Raw genomic sequence first — 17,366 nt, 5'->3', positions numbered from 1 at the left:
GCTGTAATTTATTGCTGCCTACTTGTCCAATATTGAAACCATCAGGTACAAACTTAGAGTAAACTGGTGTAGCCTACAGTTCTGTCCTGTAGCCTACAGACAGGTACATCCTAAATTATTTTTCAGTTTTCAGATGAGTCTGAAAAAGTGGTTGTTGGGAAAAGGTGGTGACTGTGGAGGAGCTGAGGTTAGTAAAGCAAATTAGTGATGCAAACTAGTCCTTTTAAGCGAATGAAGAGACGTTTCTTTTTGGATTTTAATGTGCAGAAGGGAGCTGGTTTCTCATGTTGCCTATTTTTTATATTAATGTCTACAGATAAATGTCAGAAGCTGTAAAATGAAGACACAAAAGGCAAACATGAACAGTCGTTTCTATAATGATTCTGAGGTCATATTAAACAGGTTTTTAGGGGGTGATGCCCAAAACATGCTGCGCCATAAATGTAAAATCCCTGTGGAGAGCATCATAACCAACCAAATATCTTTCCCCAGATCTAAAGGTTGTACTTCCTCCCCATCTTTGAGTGTTTGTTTATTATTTGCTCTAGCTTTTCCAACTGTTAATGAGAAAATAATGGCCCAAGATGATATGTAAAATGTTCTTGGAGGAAACACAGGGAATACCCAGCTCTAGCTTTAAAACACTGTTGGCTGACATTGTCCACCAGATCACAAATGATGAATAAACTTGAGGTGGATCAGTTACAGCAGCACACAAACTCCCGTCAACCTGGACCCTGACAGCCAACCAACCAAAAACCAAAGAGCTCATTTTCCAGACAAGGTCCAGACTACAGAGAAACAAAACCAGCTTCACAACTGAAATGTGTGTCCAAAGCATAAAGGGGCTCTTTCTATGGCATCAAGAGATGCTTTCTTGTGATGGACGAAAACGGGGCAGTAGCTCTTCAGCAGCGCCTAACTTTAACTTCCTGGGTATACCGGTGGTTAGAGCAGAAGAAGTGGAGCAGCCATTTACTAAATCACACTAATTCACTTTGGCCAATACAGGTATCAGAAATAGGCAATTATTTTGTCACTGCCATGTCAGAAAGTGCTTTGACCGAGCATAAGCACACATACCTAGGTCACCACAAGAGCCGGGGGAAATTCTGCCATGGGGCCCCTCCTACCTGACCCGTGAGCCGTATAAACAATGTGCCATTGCTGCACACCTGACACCGCAGTGCTCTCACTACAATCCTCCCTCCCAGGGGTGGAAATTTACTTGATTACATGATGGTTATTATTTACTTTATTGCCCAGTCTGACCCACTAATCAACATGTTAGTCACTGTGAATCCTCTGCTTTCCATCCTGCGTTAGTCCAGAGTTGTAACCAGCGGCGTCGTTAGACTTTTTTGAAAAGCCCTGGATCTCAGACGATGTCAGAGCTGGCTCATAGGAGAATTAATTAGAAAATCAGGCAAATATCTTTTCAGTTTAAGGCTTTATGTTCTACTAATACAACTGCAATCTAGTGAGCGCTCACCAGCCTGCGTCGCTCTTTCACCAGTCGGCAACGTTCACTTTTGCGCATTAAAGGCATCTTTAGCCTCTGCAGAGCAAATGTGAGCGAGCAAGAGAAAGCAAGAGAATATGTGGGATAAAACGGTCCTGTTGGGTTTTACATATGACGCACAGCTTCCTCTGTACGTAGGTTAACCTGCTTCAACAACGGGCTGCTCTCGATCTGCCACAATAATTCTTTGCGTTGTGAAGATTATTTAGATCCATCATAAAAGGCACAGGTAACAAAAGTTGGCTGGGCAAGAAAAGTGATATTTTAAAGTGATCTTATAAACACCTTCATGGAGATTTAAAAAGGCAAATAATTGTAAAAATGGCTAAATTACAGATTCTTCACTGCATTTGCAGGAATATTTTAATAAGCTACTTAAAAATTCTGCACAACAAAAAATGTAAGACTCCCCACACCATCATGGAAATGTCAGAGAACCCGATTCTGAACGTGCAGAACTTTGAACATGAGCAGAAAACCTGCTAAAAACACAGGAGCTGTTAAAGTCCAGGAGTTTATAACTGAATTAAAACGTGATCAGTCACGTCTGCCTGTTTGTTGATTCAGCAGTAATGATATAAAAAGTTGATCTACAGAAGAAACAAAGCTGAGAGCTGCTCTGCATTATATTCTGTTACAATTTTAGATTTTAAATTATTTTATTATACCTTTCTTAAAATCAGATAATCAGTTACAAGGTCATAAAATGTTCTTAAATATTCACCACAATTCAGCAACAAGGACGATCAAACGAGTAGTCAGTCATAACATCTGAAGGCAGAATTGCCAGCCATTAAGTTCTTTAAAGGCAGCAGTGAAACAAAGATACAGCCCCCTTGCGAGCTACCTGAGTTTTGTGTCCCTTTACATAAATAATTTCCACACTAAACTGATGCAGAAAAGGCAGAAATTGGTGCAGAAAAACACTAGAATGCAGGAAATTAAGTGTCACAGTTTTCTGGGGGAGCACTACCACACCCCCTTGTTCATACTGTCGCATTTTTGTTGTTATATTATTTGATTTAGACACATGACGTTACAATTTAGCAGACACGACACAGTTTACAGTGTTGTCGTGCCGTATAAGTAGAGGATGTTTACTGTTGCTTTACTGCTTGGTGGAGGGTCAATTATTATGTGTTATATGTGTAGATATGAAGTTTTATGGGCTGGGCTAAGCCCCCAATGTTTCAAGATCCTAAAAACGCCCCTGGTTGTAACGAACATTAAACCTTGACTGAGACACAGATAATCACCGTCTTGTTGCTAACTTCACCGCGGAGCCCTACACGCCCAAAAACGATGCCAAGGGGTCTTAACTACGGGGGGCGCAGCGCATGAATACAGGAGCACGTGACCCAGTAAAGGGGTCTGGAAACACCTATGAATCAGGGAGACAGTATCGTGTTAAAATGTATTTTTGAACAGCCTGTTGTGCAGGTTGCACTTGGTTACTTTCACTCGACTGATGCCTCGTGGCCTCATAGCTGAGACATAATAAACAAACAAGGGTCCAAATAAATTGTTGTTTAGAAACAGCTGAAGTAACTGCAGCTCATCTCAGGTCATTCAGAGAACAATAACGCAGGCAGACTGTTTGTCACTGTGATAAACTCACCAACACACGAGGAAATATAATGACTCTGCTTCACTTTTCACCAGCATTGTTTCTGCTGCGCGCTCCCGACACAACACGGGCTGCACCGCGCATGCGCCGCGCGGGAAAATCCCGGAACAAAGAAAAGAGAGTTTTTCTTTCAGCTTCCTCTCTTGAAGATGAAAACAGGAATCACGGAGACACTTTGGAAATCAAACCACGTCAACACAAACCCTGGAGCGGGTTTTCAGGCTCTGATCTCTAACAACAGAATGAACGGATGATACACGGACCCTCGAGACTCTTCCTCGTGTCTTTAGTCTCGTGATGAAGTCATGAACACTGACCTGAACATCGGTGCTATCAGAGCACGAGGCTGCTGTTTGGCTCCTGCGGTCCGGGTTCTGGTTCTCCATCGTCCTGCAGGTCTCCGCTGTGACTGGTGGACCGTGTTGTCCTGGACTGAGTCTGGATTCTGGTCTCGGAGCTCTTCAGGCTAAGATACAGGAGCGCTGCGGGATCCCGCGGAGTGTTCTCGCGATGTCATGGCGTCTTGCCCCGCCCCTTAGTTACCGTTGCTCAGGCAGCAGATTCACAGCCTGTTTGAAACAAAGCAGCTTCTCTGTAGCTGCTGAAGTTGGTTTAGCGCGTCAGACTGCTGTGATGATTTTACTGAAGTCAGATTTGAATGATCTTTATTGTTATTATACTCAGGTACAATGACGTGTCGTAATGCTTCTGTTAATGTCATTCAAATAAAACAATGCATCATATGCACATGCAAATTTTCAGTTTCTTTGTCAAAAAAATAGTTTTATGTATATATTTTTCTCATTTCACGTCACCAACTATTGTGTTCTGATCATCACATAAAATTCAGATTAAAAAAACATTGAACTAAAGGCTGTAATGTAACAAAATAGGTTAAAAAGCCAACTTTTGCAAGGCACAGTACCTGATAGGCCTATAAATGTTTCCTTTTTTTATTGACAAGATTACATTCAAAACTCTCGTACAGGAAGAAAAAAAACCTTACAAATCCAGAAAATACATAGATAAAAAGAAAAGAAAAGGAGGGGGTACTACTTAGGCAAAACGGCTATAGAAAACAAAACAAAGCCTTGTTTAGGCGCAGAGTTTAATGCAGGGGAGAGTTTAAAATCGTTCACAAACCATGAAAAATAAGGCTTAGGAGATTTCCACTTACTACCATGGATATGATATTTACCCATCAGAACAATCATATAGATCAGATGAGGATGGATCTACGTTGTCCCAAAATCAGGAAATCCATCCATCCATTGTCAACCGCTTATCCTGCGTACAGGATCGCGGGGGCATCGGACGCAAGGCGGGGTACACCCTGGACAGGTCGCCAGTCCATCGCAGGACACACCTAAGGACAATATAGGGTAACCAATCAACCTAGCCTGCACGTTTTTGGACGGTGGGAGGAAGAACCCACGCAGACACGGGGAGAACATGCAAACTCCACACAGAAGGGCCGGGGCAACCTGGGGTTTGGACCCACGACCTTCTTGCTGTGAGGTGACAGTGCTAACCACCACCGTGCCGCCCCAATCAGGAAATCATCAATCTTAATTATGTAGATCAGACCAGAAGTTTTTTGACATGGGACATTTAAAAACAAACAAAAAACCATGTATTCCCAGCTCTCCTCCTCAGCTGCCTCTCAAAATACACAGGGCGCTATCTCAAATTTGAACCTTCTTTTAAGAAATCAGCAACTGGATTGGTTTTTATGATTTATTCTTCAGTGAGTTCCTTTGATTTTGGGGGAGATGGGCCGTTTGATGAATTTGAGATGTGGTTCATCTATGGACACGGTTTCAATACTTGGAACCTGTACACACAGTCCTCTGTCGTAATATATATAAAAAAACCTTAGAAAAAAAATTATCACTAATAAATGTGTTATTACACTTTTTTTTAAATCATGTGTTAAATTCATTAATTACAAGACTCAAGATAATATATCACAAACACCTTTTCTCATACCAATCAATCTTTAACAGTGATTTTCTGTTAACTGTAATAACCCTGTTATTCCACAGAGTGGATCCACAGGGAGAAAAGTTGTGGGTAAATATAATTTTCCAGTATTGAAGAAGTAGTTTGTGGAAGTTCGAAACTTTAATAGGAATCATTGTCGCCTCAAAATCACATTGTTTTTACTGAAGTCAGATTTGAATGATCTTTATTGTTTTTATACTCAGGTACAATGACGTGTCGTAATGCTTCTGTTAATGTAATTAAAATAAAACAAATAAATGACAGCAGAACTAGAAAACAAGTCCTGGACTTTGAAACAGATTAAAATAACACATTTACAGAGGTGAATGTTACATAATGAATCAACAGATGCTCAGTCTTTGTATTTCTAAATGGTGTCTGTGGTAGCAGTGTGTGTGCTTCATCTTTGTGAGGAAGAAGAGTCTTTGTTGGGCCTTGTTAACCAGCTGTGAGCTGTTGGAGGACCATGTCAGCTGTTTTCACACATTGACTCAGAGGAACTTTATGAAACTTTCCACTGCTTCTCCGTGTGTGTGAGGGGGAGGTGGACTCTCTGCTTTGTTCTCCTGAACTCAGCCATGATGTTCCACTTCACGCCTGCGGCCCGTCCCCTCATTGTCTCAAACCAGCCCAGCTCCTGTAAAGTGGTGTCGTCTGCCTGTGTGATTATGGGGTTGGGGGTGCAGTCGTGGGTGTAGAGGCTCAGCACGCTGCCCTGTGGGGTTCCTGTGTTTATGAGGGTGGAGGAGGTCTGCTTACCTATTCTGACCTGCTGTGGTCGGTCCGTGACCCATGATCACAAAGACAAACCAAAGCCCAGGTTGAGAGTCTGGTCGATAATTATTTTTAAATAGGACAAACTCTGGAACATTTCCAATCTACATTTGTCAGTAATCATTAATGCACTATTGTTGGTAAAAACAGCATCATTAAGCAAAAACTAAAACAAATAGTTAAATAAACTAAGTGTGTAATGATGTGATTTCAGTCCTCTGACTTCATGTGTTTTATTTACCATCTTAAATCTATGATTAGAAAAATCATAACAATTTTAAGCAGATTTTTAATGAAGTGTTTGTTCACAAACATCTGCTGCTTCTCTCTGCAGCTAAGAGAGTCCAAACACATCATTAACATCACAGTGAAGCTGTTTGTTCACTTAACGGGCCATCGTGTGTTTGTCCAGGTTGGCTCTCTATTCAAATGGGTATCAGCTGCTTGAAAAGGCGACTGATGCGCATTTTCACCTCTCTTCAGGTGATCAGCTTGAATTGGAGGCAGAGAGCTGAATATGTGGACATCAGCTGGCTATTCAGCTGCATTAATGAGCAGCCCAAACAGATGCAAACACAAAGCCACTGAAGGAAAACAGCCTGCAAAACAGCCTGCAAACCTCTTTAGTCTCAGTTAATACAGAAGAAATTAGAAATATAACAACATGTTGATGTGATGCTCACTTAATAAATAAATACTGCAGTTGGGAATAATATTTGGGGAGGATCTCGTAGCAGCAGCGGTATATATATGTATATATATATACCGCAGCGGGTATTAAAGCACAGAGTACAAACATACAAACAGCACAAACATACAGCACAAACATACAGAGCAACACAAACCTGAGAGGCCTATAAATGTTTCCTTTTCTCCTCCTGTGAGTCAAAGATCAGAATTCAAATTGAAAATAATCTTCTGTTGAACAAAGTGAAGCTCCTGTGCTGCCACCTGCTGGCTGTCTGACTGTATTTATATGCTGCTTCCACCCAAAGAGTCATTCACACACACACACAGCAGTGATAGTGAGCTACCATTTACAGTTTCTACAGCTGCTCACACACATTTCTCAAAACTGAGACTCTCCACTCGGTCCCAGCAGAAGTCAGTGTGGAAAACAAAGAAAACACAAATTATCGTAAATTAAACCTGAATATTTGTAACATACTGATGCACCTGAAAAATAAAAATTATAAACTCCTCTTTGGCACGTACAACAGCGAGCGCCTCATTTCACTCCTTGATGACCTCTATGAAAGACTTGGGGCAGGTGAGGAGATTTAAAAAGCTGAGAGTTACAGAAGGACAACACCATCACCCGTGAACAATATTACCGTTTGTATCCTGGAGAAGCCATTCCATATATTTATTGACTACCCAAGATACACAAAGAAGGAGCCCCACTCAGGCCGATAATCAGCAGCATTAACTCGGTCACCTACAACATTGCCAAACACATTTCTACCATCTTAGCTCCTTTGGTGGGAAACACGCCTCACCACATCCAAAACTCTATTGACTTTGTAAACAAAGTTCGAGGACTAAAACTGGATCCAGATGAAACCATGGTATCCTATGACGTGACTACTTTGTTCACCTGCATCCCCACCATAGAGGCAGTAGAAACCGTTAGGAAACGGCTAACACAAGACAACACCCTGGACAACAGAACTAGCCTCAGCCCTGACCAAATCTGTAAATTACTCGACCTCTGTCTAAACACCACCTATTTCCATTATGACGGTGGATTCTACAGACAGAAGCATGGCTGTGCCATGGGCTCACCGGTATCCCCGATTGTGGCCAACATCTACATGGAAGAAGTGGAGAATAAAGCCCTCAACTCCTTCAGAGGAACAGCACCGAGCCACTGGTACAGATATGTGGACGACAAAAGCCAGGAAGTGCAAGCCTTCACAGAACACATCAACTCTGTGGACAGTAACATCAGGTTCACACGAGAAGATGTTCACAACAACAGTTTGGCCTTCCTGGACTGCGCTGTACACATTGAAGAGGACAGGAGCCTGCAGATTGGTGTTTACAGAAAACCCACACACACAGACCAATACCTACTGTTCGATTCCCACCACCCACTGGAGCACAAGCTAGGGGTCTTGAGAACACTGCACCACAGAGCGGAAAACATACCAACAAGCGCCCAAGCCAGAGAGAAGGAACAGAAACACCTGAAGGGGGCACTTACAGCCTGTGGATACCCTAAATGGACCTTTGTGAAAACAGCCACAAAATCCAAGAAGAACAAAACTACAGGGGAGGAGGAAAAGAAGGTCAAACGCAACAACATTGTGATTCCATACATGTCTGAAGTATCAGAGAAACTCAGGAGGATTTTTAACAAACATAACATCCCTGTGTTTTTTAAACCCAAGAACACACTAAGACAGATGCTGGTCCACCCCAAAGACCGCACACCCAAACACAAGAAAAGCAATCTAGTGTATGCGGTCCAATGCAGTGAGGAATGCACAGACCTGTATATTGGGGAGACTAAACAACCACTACACAAACGCATGGCTCAACACAGAAGGGCCAACTCCTCAGGTCAAGACTCTGCAGTCTACTTACATCTGAAGGACAGAGGACACTCGTTTGAGGACCACCAGGTGCACATTTTAGACAGAGAAGATGGATGGTTTGAAAGAGGTGTCAAGGAAGCCATCTACACCAGGGTTGAGAAGCCGTCATTGAACAGGGGAGGGGGTCTACGCCACCACTTATCCCCCACTTACAATGCTGTCCTTTCATCACTTCCCAGGAAACTCAACAAACGTAACATATTGGCCTCAGGTGAAGATACCAACGATGGTCGTTCAGTCTTGGCCACAGGTAGTCTTAACGACCAGGAACCAGGAAAACTAACGAACCAGCGGTATCGATGACAACGACCCCACTGAGGTTAAATAGCTGAGTTTCCCTGCCAGTCAGTCAGAACTGAAGAAGTCCTTTGGATGAGGGACGAAACGTCTTCCAGTAGCTTCAACCAAGTCCAGTTGCCCTTGATTTTAACCTTCGTTGGATAACTATGACCTGGATGACTGAGAATCTTCATAGACAAGCTACTGAAGCATTTCTGACTGTGTTTCCTGTCTGCAGGCCTGGACCTGAGTCCACTGAGATCTGCTCTCCACACATGTGGTTTATATTTAGTTTCATCCACTCTACATTACTGAGGTCATTAACTTGACTTGGTTTTCTAATCTCTCCACAGTTTAACGTCAGCAGACTGACTTTATCATTGAGAATACCTGTACATGTGTGTTTTTAATGGTTTGAATTGTTTCCTTTCAGTATCTGCTGCTGTAAAACAACATCTGCTCGGTGAAACTAAAGCCAGACTGACTTTTATGTCTGTTTAGACTCAGGAAAAACAACTAAAACTTGATGCTTTAAATATGTAGTTTGATTTTTAAATCTAAAATTTATAATGACTTCAACAGTCATAAAAGTTCAATAACAAATAAAATCTGCTCATCCAGTAATTAAACCTCAGTGATTTCCTGTCAGATCCGCATCCAGCAGATTCACCTGTTACTTTATATTGTACAGTGTTCTTTGGATACTTTTTTTTATCTGATATCTTATTTATTTAAACATGGAGGATCTGGTTTGAATATCTCACTCAGTGTTAACATTGTACAGCCGAACGTCACTGAAGAGCTGGAACATCAGGACCGAAGCCATCCTGATCGGTACTCCACATCAAACCCAGTCCTCCTCCCTCAGCAGTATATCCATTTTTGGTCATCACATTCCCCTGTCTACTTCTGTTACAAACCTTGGAGTCAGACTTGACTCAAATCTCACATTCGACACTCACATCCGTCACCTCTGTAAGGTCTCCTTCCTCCACCTCAAAAACATCGCCAAACTCCGCCCCTCCCTCTCACAACTAGATGCTGAGAAGTTGATCCATGCCTTTATCTCCTCCAGGTTGGACTACTGTAATGCCCTCCTCGTCGGGATCCCTGGCAGGAGACTGCAAAAGCTCCAGCATATTCAGAACTGCGCTGCCCGGGTCCTGACGAGGAAGCGCAAATATGACCATATCACTCCAGTCCTGAAATCCCTCCATTGGCTGCCCATTCAATACAGAATTCAATATAAAATCTGTCTCCTTACCCACCAGTGCATACATGGAACTGCCCCTGCCTACCTCAGTGAACTCCTCATCCCACTCACCACCTTAAGAAACCTCCGCTCCTCCACCTCTACCCACTGCCTGCACCAACCAAGGACTAAACTCTCCACCATGGGAGACAGGGCCTTCCAGGCAGTCGCCCCACGGCTCTGGAATGCCCTCCCAGAGCCCCTAAGGGCCCCACAAACTCTGGAGGTTTTTAAGAAGGGCCTAAAGACTTTTTTATTTCAAAAGGCCTTTTAACAGTCATGGTTTTAAATTTTTTGTTACGGTGTTTTATTGCGATTGTTATTTTCTGGAACTGTTTTTAACCTCTTGTTGTTGTAGCACTTTGAGATTTCCCTGAAATGTAAAGTGCATTATAAATAAAATTTATTATTATTATTATTATAATAACAAGTTGAACACAATGAATATGAGATGCTGTCAGACGAGTGTTTGTTTCTTCAGCTTCAAAGTCATTAAGGTGAAATGTTCAGTCCTCTAGATGGTGCCATAGGAGTGTGGGATGAAAATAAAATACTATGGGAATACCAAGAAAAATGAGGGCCCATCTCACAAGCCACCATCCAGAGAGACCATTAGCCAAGCACGGTACAGCTAATGCTAAATTAGCTCCACGGAAAAAATCAACCAACACTGGACACACTTAGTTTGACAAAGCCGCCAACCAATTCAGAGCGAGCAAAGAAAATAACTCAGGCCATCACCTACTTGTGGTGCAAATACCTGCGTCCATACAACGTTGTGGAAAATGAGGGCTTTTGTTTCTTGCTAAAGACATTGGAACAGATTTGTTTCACGGACACAGCCATACTCAAGCTCTACAGAGAAGTGAAGCTTAAAGTTGAGGAAAGTTTGAGAACAGCAGAACGGGTTGCATTAACTTGTGATTAATGGACGCCGCGGACAGTGGATTCATACCTGACTATTACATCTCATTATCTCACAGAAGACTGGCAACTGCTGTCTCACGTTCTCCAAACTAGAGCAGTACACAAAAGTCACAGCGGGGTGAACGTTGCTGACCTACAAAATGCAGCACAGGAATGGAGGATTGCTGACAAAAACCTGGTGGTTGTCAGACAACGCTTCTAATGTGGCCTTTTATTGTGGCCAGGCTAACCTGTGCAATACCCATGCTGTCTGATCAGCATCTTGATATGCCACACATGTGAATTGGATGGACTATCTCGGCAAAGGAGAAGTGCTCACTGATACAGATTTTGACAGATTTGTGAACAATATTTGAGAGAAACAGGCCTTTTGTGTAAATAGAGAAAGTCTTAGATCTTTGAGTTCAGCTCATGATGAATGGGGGAAAAAACAAAACTGTTGCGTTTATAATTATATTCAGTGTACATTAGAGGTGTAACGGTACACAAAACACACAGTTCAGTGTGTACCTCTGATTTTAATTCATGGTTCGGTTTATTTCTAGTACAGTAAGGGGAAAAAAATGCAAACATTAAATTGCTGCTGGTTTATTATGAACTTTTGTAAACATCCAAATCAGTCATCAATTTTTTAACTTCCAAATTACACATAATATAATAATAAATAATATAAAATAAATATATATAAAAAAAATAAAATACTGCTGCAAACTATAAACTATAAATAATAAAATACAATAAAAATATATAATATGGATTACAGCGCTATTACATCGATGAGCATTATTAATCCCAGCTTGAAGGCCTGCTCTGATAAAAACCAAATAAAACTTCTGAAGTCTGTTTCAATGCCGAAAGGCGTTTGCACTTTGCTTGTTTTAGTTTTTTACCCTTGTTGCAGTGACGTTCTCCTTCGTGCGATACCATTAGGGAAACATACCCGATCACTACTGAGAAATGTCGGCCCACTGGCCATGATGCTCATGTCACTAATTAGCAAGAGGCTCAGTCCCACTTTATCTTTTGCATATTTCTAAACATTCATCTCTTAATTATGCACTAAAAAGTGATACATACCCACAATAAAGGTTAAAACATCTGAAAAATATTAATTTAGAGGCCTCGTGTTCTGATCAGTTTTCAGACAGCTTTCAAAAAGGCCACCAGCAAGCAGGAACAGATACTCATATCTCATTCAATTGTCCGATTGTTACTACAAACCTCGTGTAATTTTAAGACAATCATTAAATGTTTAAGATATTGAGTACAAATATAATTATATATTCTTAAATATTAAAATATTACATAATTTAAATTCAAAGTTGGTGATGTAATGGGTACATGAGCTTAATGGGTACGTTTACCCTGTATTGTAGAATATCACAATATGTTTGAAATTGCAGTAATATTGTATCTTGACTTGAGTATCATAATAATTTGGTAACGTGGGTGTCTGGTGGTTCACAGCCTCGTGGTCTCACTGTGTGACAACAGCAGGGTTTTAGGGAGAGGAGGGTTGTTTAGACGCAGTCAAAATACCATACATGATGGTCAGAATATAAAGTTACTGTTGTCCGTAGGTACCGCTAGACCCTTTTTACTGGGGAACATGACCCAGAATTCAAGTGCTGTGCCCCAGTAAAATGGTCAAGAACCCTTGGTGTCATTTTTAGACTCGTAGGCACGTCCGGTAACACTTTCAGGCTCAAATAGAAAATCACAAACAACGAGCATGATTGAGGCATCTGTTTATTGAGGATTTCTACAAATGTTGCATATAAAAATGAATAAAACAGAATAAAATATCACAATACAAGAATACAGAACAATAAAAATGTGGGCATGGATCTTTGTAGAAACAAACATTAATAAAATGCTTATTTTTAAAAATTCCGCTTCAATGAATAACTTGTACAAAAACATTTATTTAACCACCAACATCACATGTTCAACTTTTGCTGCACTGAGCTGTGGTTACCTACCAGCTGCTTCTGCAGCGCCATTACTTTGTTATTGTCTTCTTTTTCAAATCCCGCATTCGTGTCTGAAAATGGTATTTTTCTGTTCTGCAATTCCATGTAATTCTGGAACATTGTTATTACCACATCTGTAAATAATAAGTAGGAAAATCTAGAGGAGACTTTAAACAAACCCCAAAAGCTAAGATGCTCTCCACAAGGATTTTACATTCATGGCGCAGTACCTAGCAGTTTTGGCAGGAAAACACTGTTAATATGATTGCATAATTATTACAGATAAAACTGTTAATTTGCCTTGCGTCTTATTTTACTACTTTATACATTTGTAGAAATGAATATAAAAACATGAGAACCACCTCCCTTCTGTATAATTACATTTCATTTGTGCGTCCTGCAACACTACTTAACCCCCGTTTAGTTATTATTTAAGACCTAGAACACAAACGTCAGTGAATTTAAAGAGGTGGTATTATGCTCATTTTCAGGTTCAAAATCCTATTTAGAGGTTGTACCAGAACAGGTTTACATGGTTTCATTTTCAAAACTTTAGCTATGGAGTGATACATCTGGTCTCTAAATGATCTTTGTTGGGAGTTACACATGAGCAGTTTCTAGTTAGTGACTACTAGCCAATCAGAAGCAGAGAAGTGCGGGTCAGCGAAAAGACCGTAAACAAACAAGCTGTTTTCAAGCGGTTCAGAGCAGAGTTTTCTGTGGGAGATGGGAACTCCCTTTGGGCTGGACTTTAGGTTTTTTCACTTTTTTAATTATAAATATGTTGATAACTCAACAAAGGAGAGTGGAAAAACCAAAAAGCATAATACCACCTCTTTAAGACTTTTAAGGTCTTAAAAAGTCTTATATTTCAAAATCAAAATGTAATACCCCGCGGACACAAGAGGAAAAAAAGTCATGAAGTCGCCCGTGATTCAGTTTTCAAGTGCGCCGCATGTGGATCGAAACTGAAACTTAATGTTCGTGAGGGACAACTGCAGTGGTGCGTCAACTGTCGCTTCATAATGTAACACTTCCTGTGTGTCTGTTGACGTCATACCAGATAACATCTCTCTCTCTGTTTCTCTGCAAAATGCAAAAGTGGGTTGCCAATAATCCCCATATTTTTAAGCCTATATTTTTCTTTACCTTATATTACCCCCCACCCCACCCCGAGGAGGTTTACATTCAGGCTTATTACAAAGACAGCACGAAGAGGAGGCTTGAGGAAACGGCTCACTTGGCGCTGAAAACTTTTCTAAACTAAGCAGTGTGAATGCGTTGGTGGCGTTTAAGGCTTCTATCAGTAGAAAAGGTTTTCCCACATGTTTCACACCAGTACGGTTTCTCTCCAGTGTGAGTACGGCTGTGTCTTCCTAGGTGACCCGATCGAGAGAAACTTTTCCCACACTGCCCACACCAGTACGGTTTTGCTCCACTGTGAACACGGCTGTGTACCATAAGGTCACTGGATTTTGTGAAACTTTTCCCACACTGGTCACAGCTGTACGGTTTCTCTCCAGTGTGAATACGTAGGTGTTTCTTTAGGGCACATGATGTAAAGAACGCTTTCCCACACTGTCCACAGCTGTGAGGTTTCTCTCCGGTGTGAATAGGTAAGTGTTGTTTTAGGGTACCTGCCTGAGTGAAACCTTTCCCACACTGTTCACACCGGTACGGTTTCTCTCCAGTGTGAATACGGCTGTGTACCAAAAGCTCACGTGATTTAGCGAAACTTCTCCCACACTGCCCACAGCTGTACGGTTTCTCTCCAGTGTGAATACGTAGGTGTTTCTTTAGGGCACATGATGTAAAGAACGCTTTCCCACACTGCCCACAGCTGTAAGGTTTCTCTCCACTGTGACTAGGTAAGTGTTGTTTTAGGGTACCTGCCTGAGTGAAACCTTTCCCACACTGTTCACACCGGTACGGTTTCTCTCCAGTGTGAACACGTTTATGTGCTTTTAGGTGATCTGAGCGAAAGAAACATCTCCCACACTGGTCACAGCTGTATGGTTTCTCTCCAGTGTGAACACGTCTGTGGATTTTTAGTTCACCTGATGTAGTGAACGCTTTCCCGCATTGGTCACAGCTGTAAGGTTTCTCACCAGTGTGAATAAGTAGGTGATGTTTTAGGATACGTAACGCAGTGAACGCTTTCCCGCATTGGTCACAGCTGTAAGGTTTCTCTCCAGTGTGAGTACGTAGGTGATTTTTTAAGGTACCTAATGCAGTGAACGCTTTCCCACACTGGTCACAGCTGTAAGGTTTCTCTCCAGTGTGAATACGTAGGTGATTTTTAAGGTACCTAATGCAGTGAACGCTTTTCCACACTGGTCACAGCTGTACGGTTTCTCTCCCATGTGAACTCTGATGACTCTTTAAATGTCCAGATGTTGTGAAGGATTTATCACAGTGGTGACAGCAGTGACGGAGTCCCTCGCGTCCTCTCCGTTTCTATAGCAACAGAGAGAGAAAGACAGTAAGTGAGATGTCATGGTGGAGCGAGCTACCTAGAAGCAGCTGACTAATGAGACCAGTGTAAACCTGTATCCATCACACCGAAGGTCATTCATGCACGATTTTTACAAAGATAAAGTTGTTGTTATTCAGCACTGTTAAATGTTGTTTACAAGTAAATGTGAGAAACGCTGTATTGTTCTGCGTAAGAAATAAGAGACAGAGTTTATGAATGTTGTCTTTTTGGGGTTTTTTGTTTTCTTACGTGTTCCATGCTACTTCAGACATGAATAAATCGTTCAGTTCAACTATATTGTCAGACTCAGGGACCCTTAGAAAAACATTGAAGCTGCAAGCAGCCTTGGGCGGGCCCTCGCACTTGTAGCGCATCCGGGTGTGAGCCGGCCCGCGTTGAATATTCTGGAGCTCTGCAGCTGTGAATTTGCTACGTGGTTCTGACGCCGCATGAAGGTGTTATATGTCACTTCCTGTGTCCCCTATGTGGAGCTACATAGCACTTGCCGCTATGAATATAAATCGGTATTGGCGTGTAGATGTCTACGGGGTGGGAGAGTTATCAAGCACGTAAAGTTTTGTTCAGATGTGAGCATGTACACTGAAGTTACAACAACTTTCTGTGTCATGGCGAAGAGTTGATCTTTGACGCCACGCCACGGACACGCCCATTGACGAAAACTCAGATAGCACTAACTTTTCATCTTCAATGCCTTTAAAAGGCACAGCAGAAATTTGAAGTCAGTCGGACTAAATGCCTAGGAGGAGTTCATTAAAGTACGGAGAGTGTAAATCATCCTAAAATGGCTGTAAAATTCAAAATGGTTGACTTCCTGTTGAGTTTAGGATATGGGTTCTTGAGGCTTTTTTGTGTGTCTTCATAAGATACATGTCCCCAGAAATTGCGCTTACTTTGCACAGTTCATGCTCGGGTCCTAATAAAGCTCGTTAAAACATCCAGTTCCTCCGACGCAGGCGTGATGACTCCAGCTGATCAGGTCTTGTCGGCTGGAAATTTTTTTTATAGCGTTTGACAATCCTAAAGTGATACGTCACGATATCCATCTAATACAAAATGCCTGTGAAAAAGTTTACTATTTATTTGCTGCAAATCCAAATTGCTGTGTAACACTTAAGTCTAATCTGTACATCATTATATTAATAACTGTTCAGTGACGCAGCATGGTGCAACCCTATCTCTTCCTGTATTTTTAGGCCACTGGAAACATTGGGTTTGAGTTTTGTTTGTCAACCGACCAATCAGTCTGAATGTGGTGGGATATTAAGAGAAGTTTGACGCGTCCCTGTTTTGCTTCGTTGGCCTCGAATCCATGCTTCCCCATTTCTCTGTCGGCCAGTTGTTGGATACTGAGGTACATAGTTAGTTTTAGGGATGTGCAGTGTGGGTGCGGGGCAGGGCTGTGCTCCGGTTTGTAGGTGTGGCACTCTCACTAACCACTACATTCTTTAACAGGCTTATGCGCACACACATACAGACACATTCACCCACACAGTCTCACACAGACATAAACAAATTTAGGTTGTCCCTGGTAGAATTATTCCTGATGCTTTTCTTATTTAAATTAATTGCTTTCTATTTAAATTAATTGTTATTATTCCTGCTCTTGTGGCTGTGCTGTGTTGATTTAGTGTGCGTGACTGTTTCTTGTTTCTTCTGTAGAACAACACGCTCCCCTTGTTGTTATAAATATTGTTACAAATTTTTGTATTCTCAACTTGAACGAAAATTATTATATATATATTTATATATATTAGTAGACTCACAGTACCATTAGTTCCATTATAATCGAATCACAAAGTGCATTATTGCCCACAATAATCTTAATATGACCTTCTCTCCAAATTGTGCAGCCGTACTTAATGCCTCCTTAGCGTCCGCATTATGTGCAGCTGCAAAGTTATTCCAACTTCA

General features: G+C 41.6%; 3 protein-coding genes across 3 annotated transcripts in view; 1 reads left to right on the top strand and 2 right to left on the bottom strand.

Moving 5' to 3' along the window:
• LOC119912601 (zinc finger protein 2-like) overlaps positions 1–17,366 on the top strand; it is a 746,717-nt gene that overhangs the window by 270,606 nt on the left and 458,745 nt on the right. The gene's annotated exons all lie outside the window — the stretch shown is intronic.
• Positions 12,718–15,321, bottom strand: LOC119913341 (zinc finger protein 135-like). Its single transcript, XM_038732750.1, is given in 2 exon segments — positions 12,718–15,255; positions 15,258–15,321. Coding segments are annotated over 2 exon segments (1,098 nt in total). The 3' UTR covers positions 12,718–14,221.
• LOC119913340 (zinc finger protein 239-like) overlaps positions 15,369–17,366 on the bottom strand; it is an 8,469-nt gene continuing 6,471 nt past the window's right edge. Inside the window, exon 3 of the mRNA XM_038732748.1 lies at positions 15,369–15,415. Within this exon, the coding sequence (XP_038588676.1) occupies positions 15,369–15,415 (47 nt within the window). The remainder of the gene's footprint in view (positions 15,416–17,366) is intronic.

This window comes from Micropterus salmoides, unplaced genomic scaffold (assembly GCF_014851395.1).
Source record: "Micropterus salmoides isolate LMB-PRFRI ecotype aquatic unplaced genomic scaffold, ASM1485139v1 Ms_hic_scaffold_2, whole genome shotgun sequence".
Lineage (NCBI taxonomy): Eukaryota > Metazoa > Chordata > Actinopteri > Centrarchiformes > Centrarchidae > Micropterus > Micropterus salmoides.
Note: the sequence above shows the minus strand (reverse complement) of the source record. Positions and strands in the feature narration are given on the sequence as shown.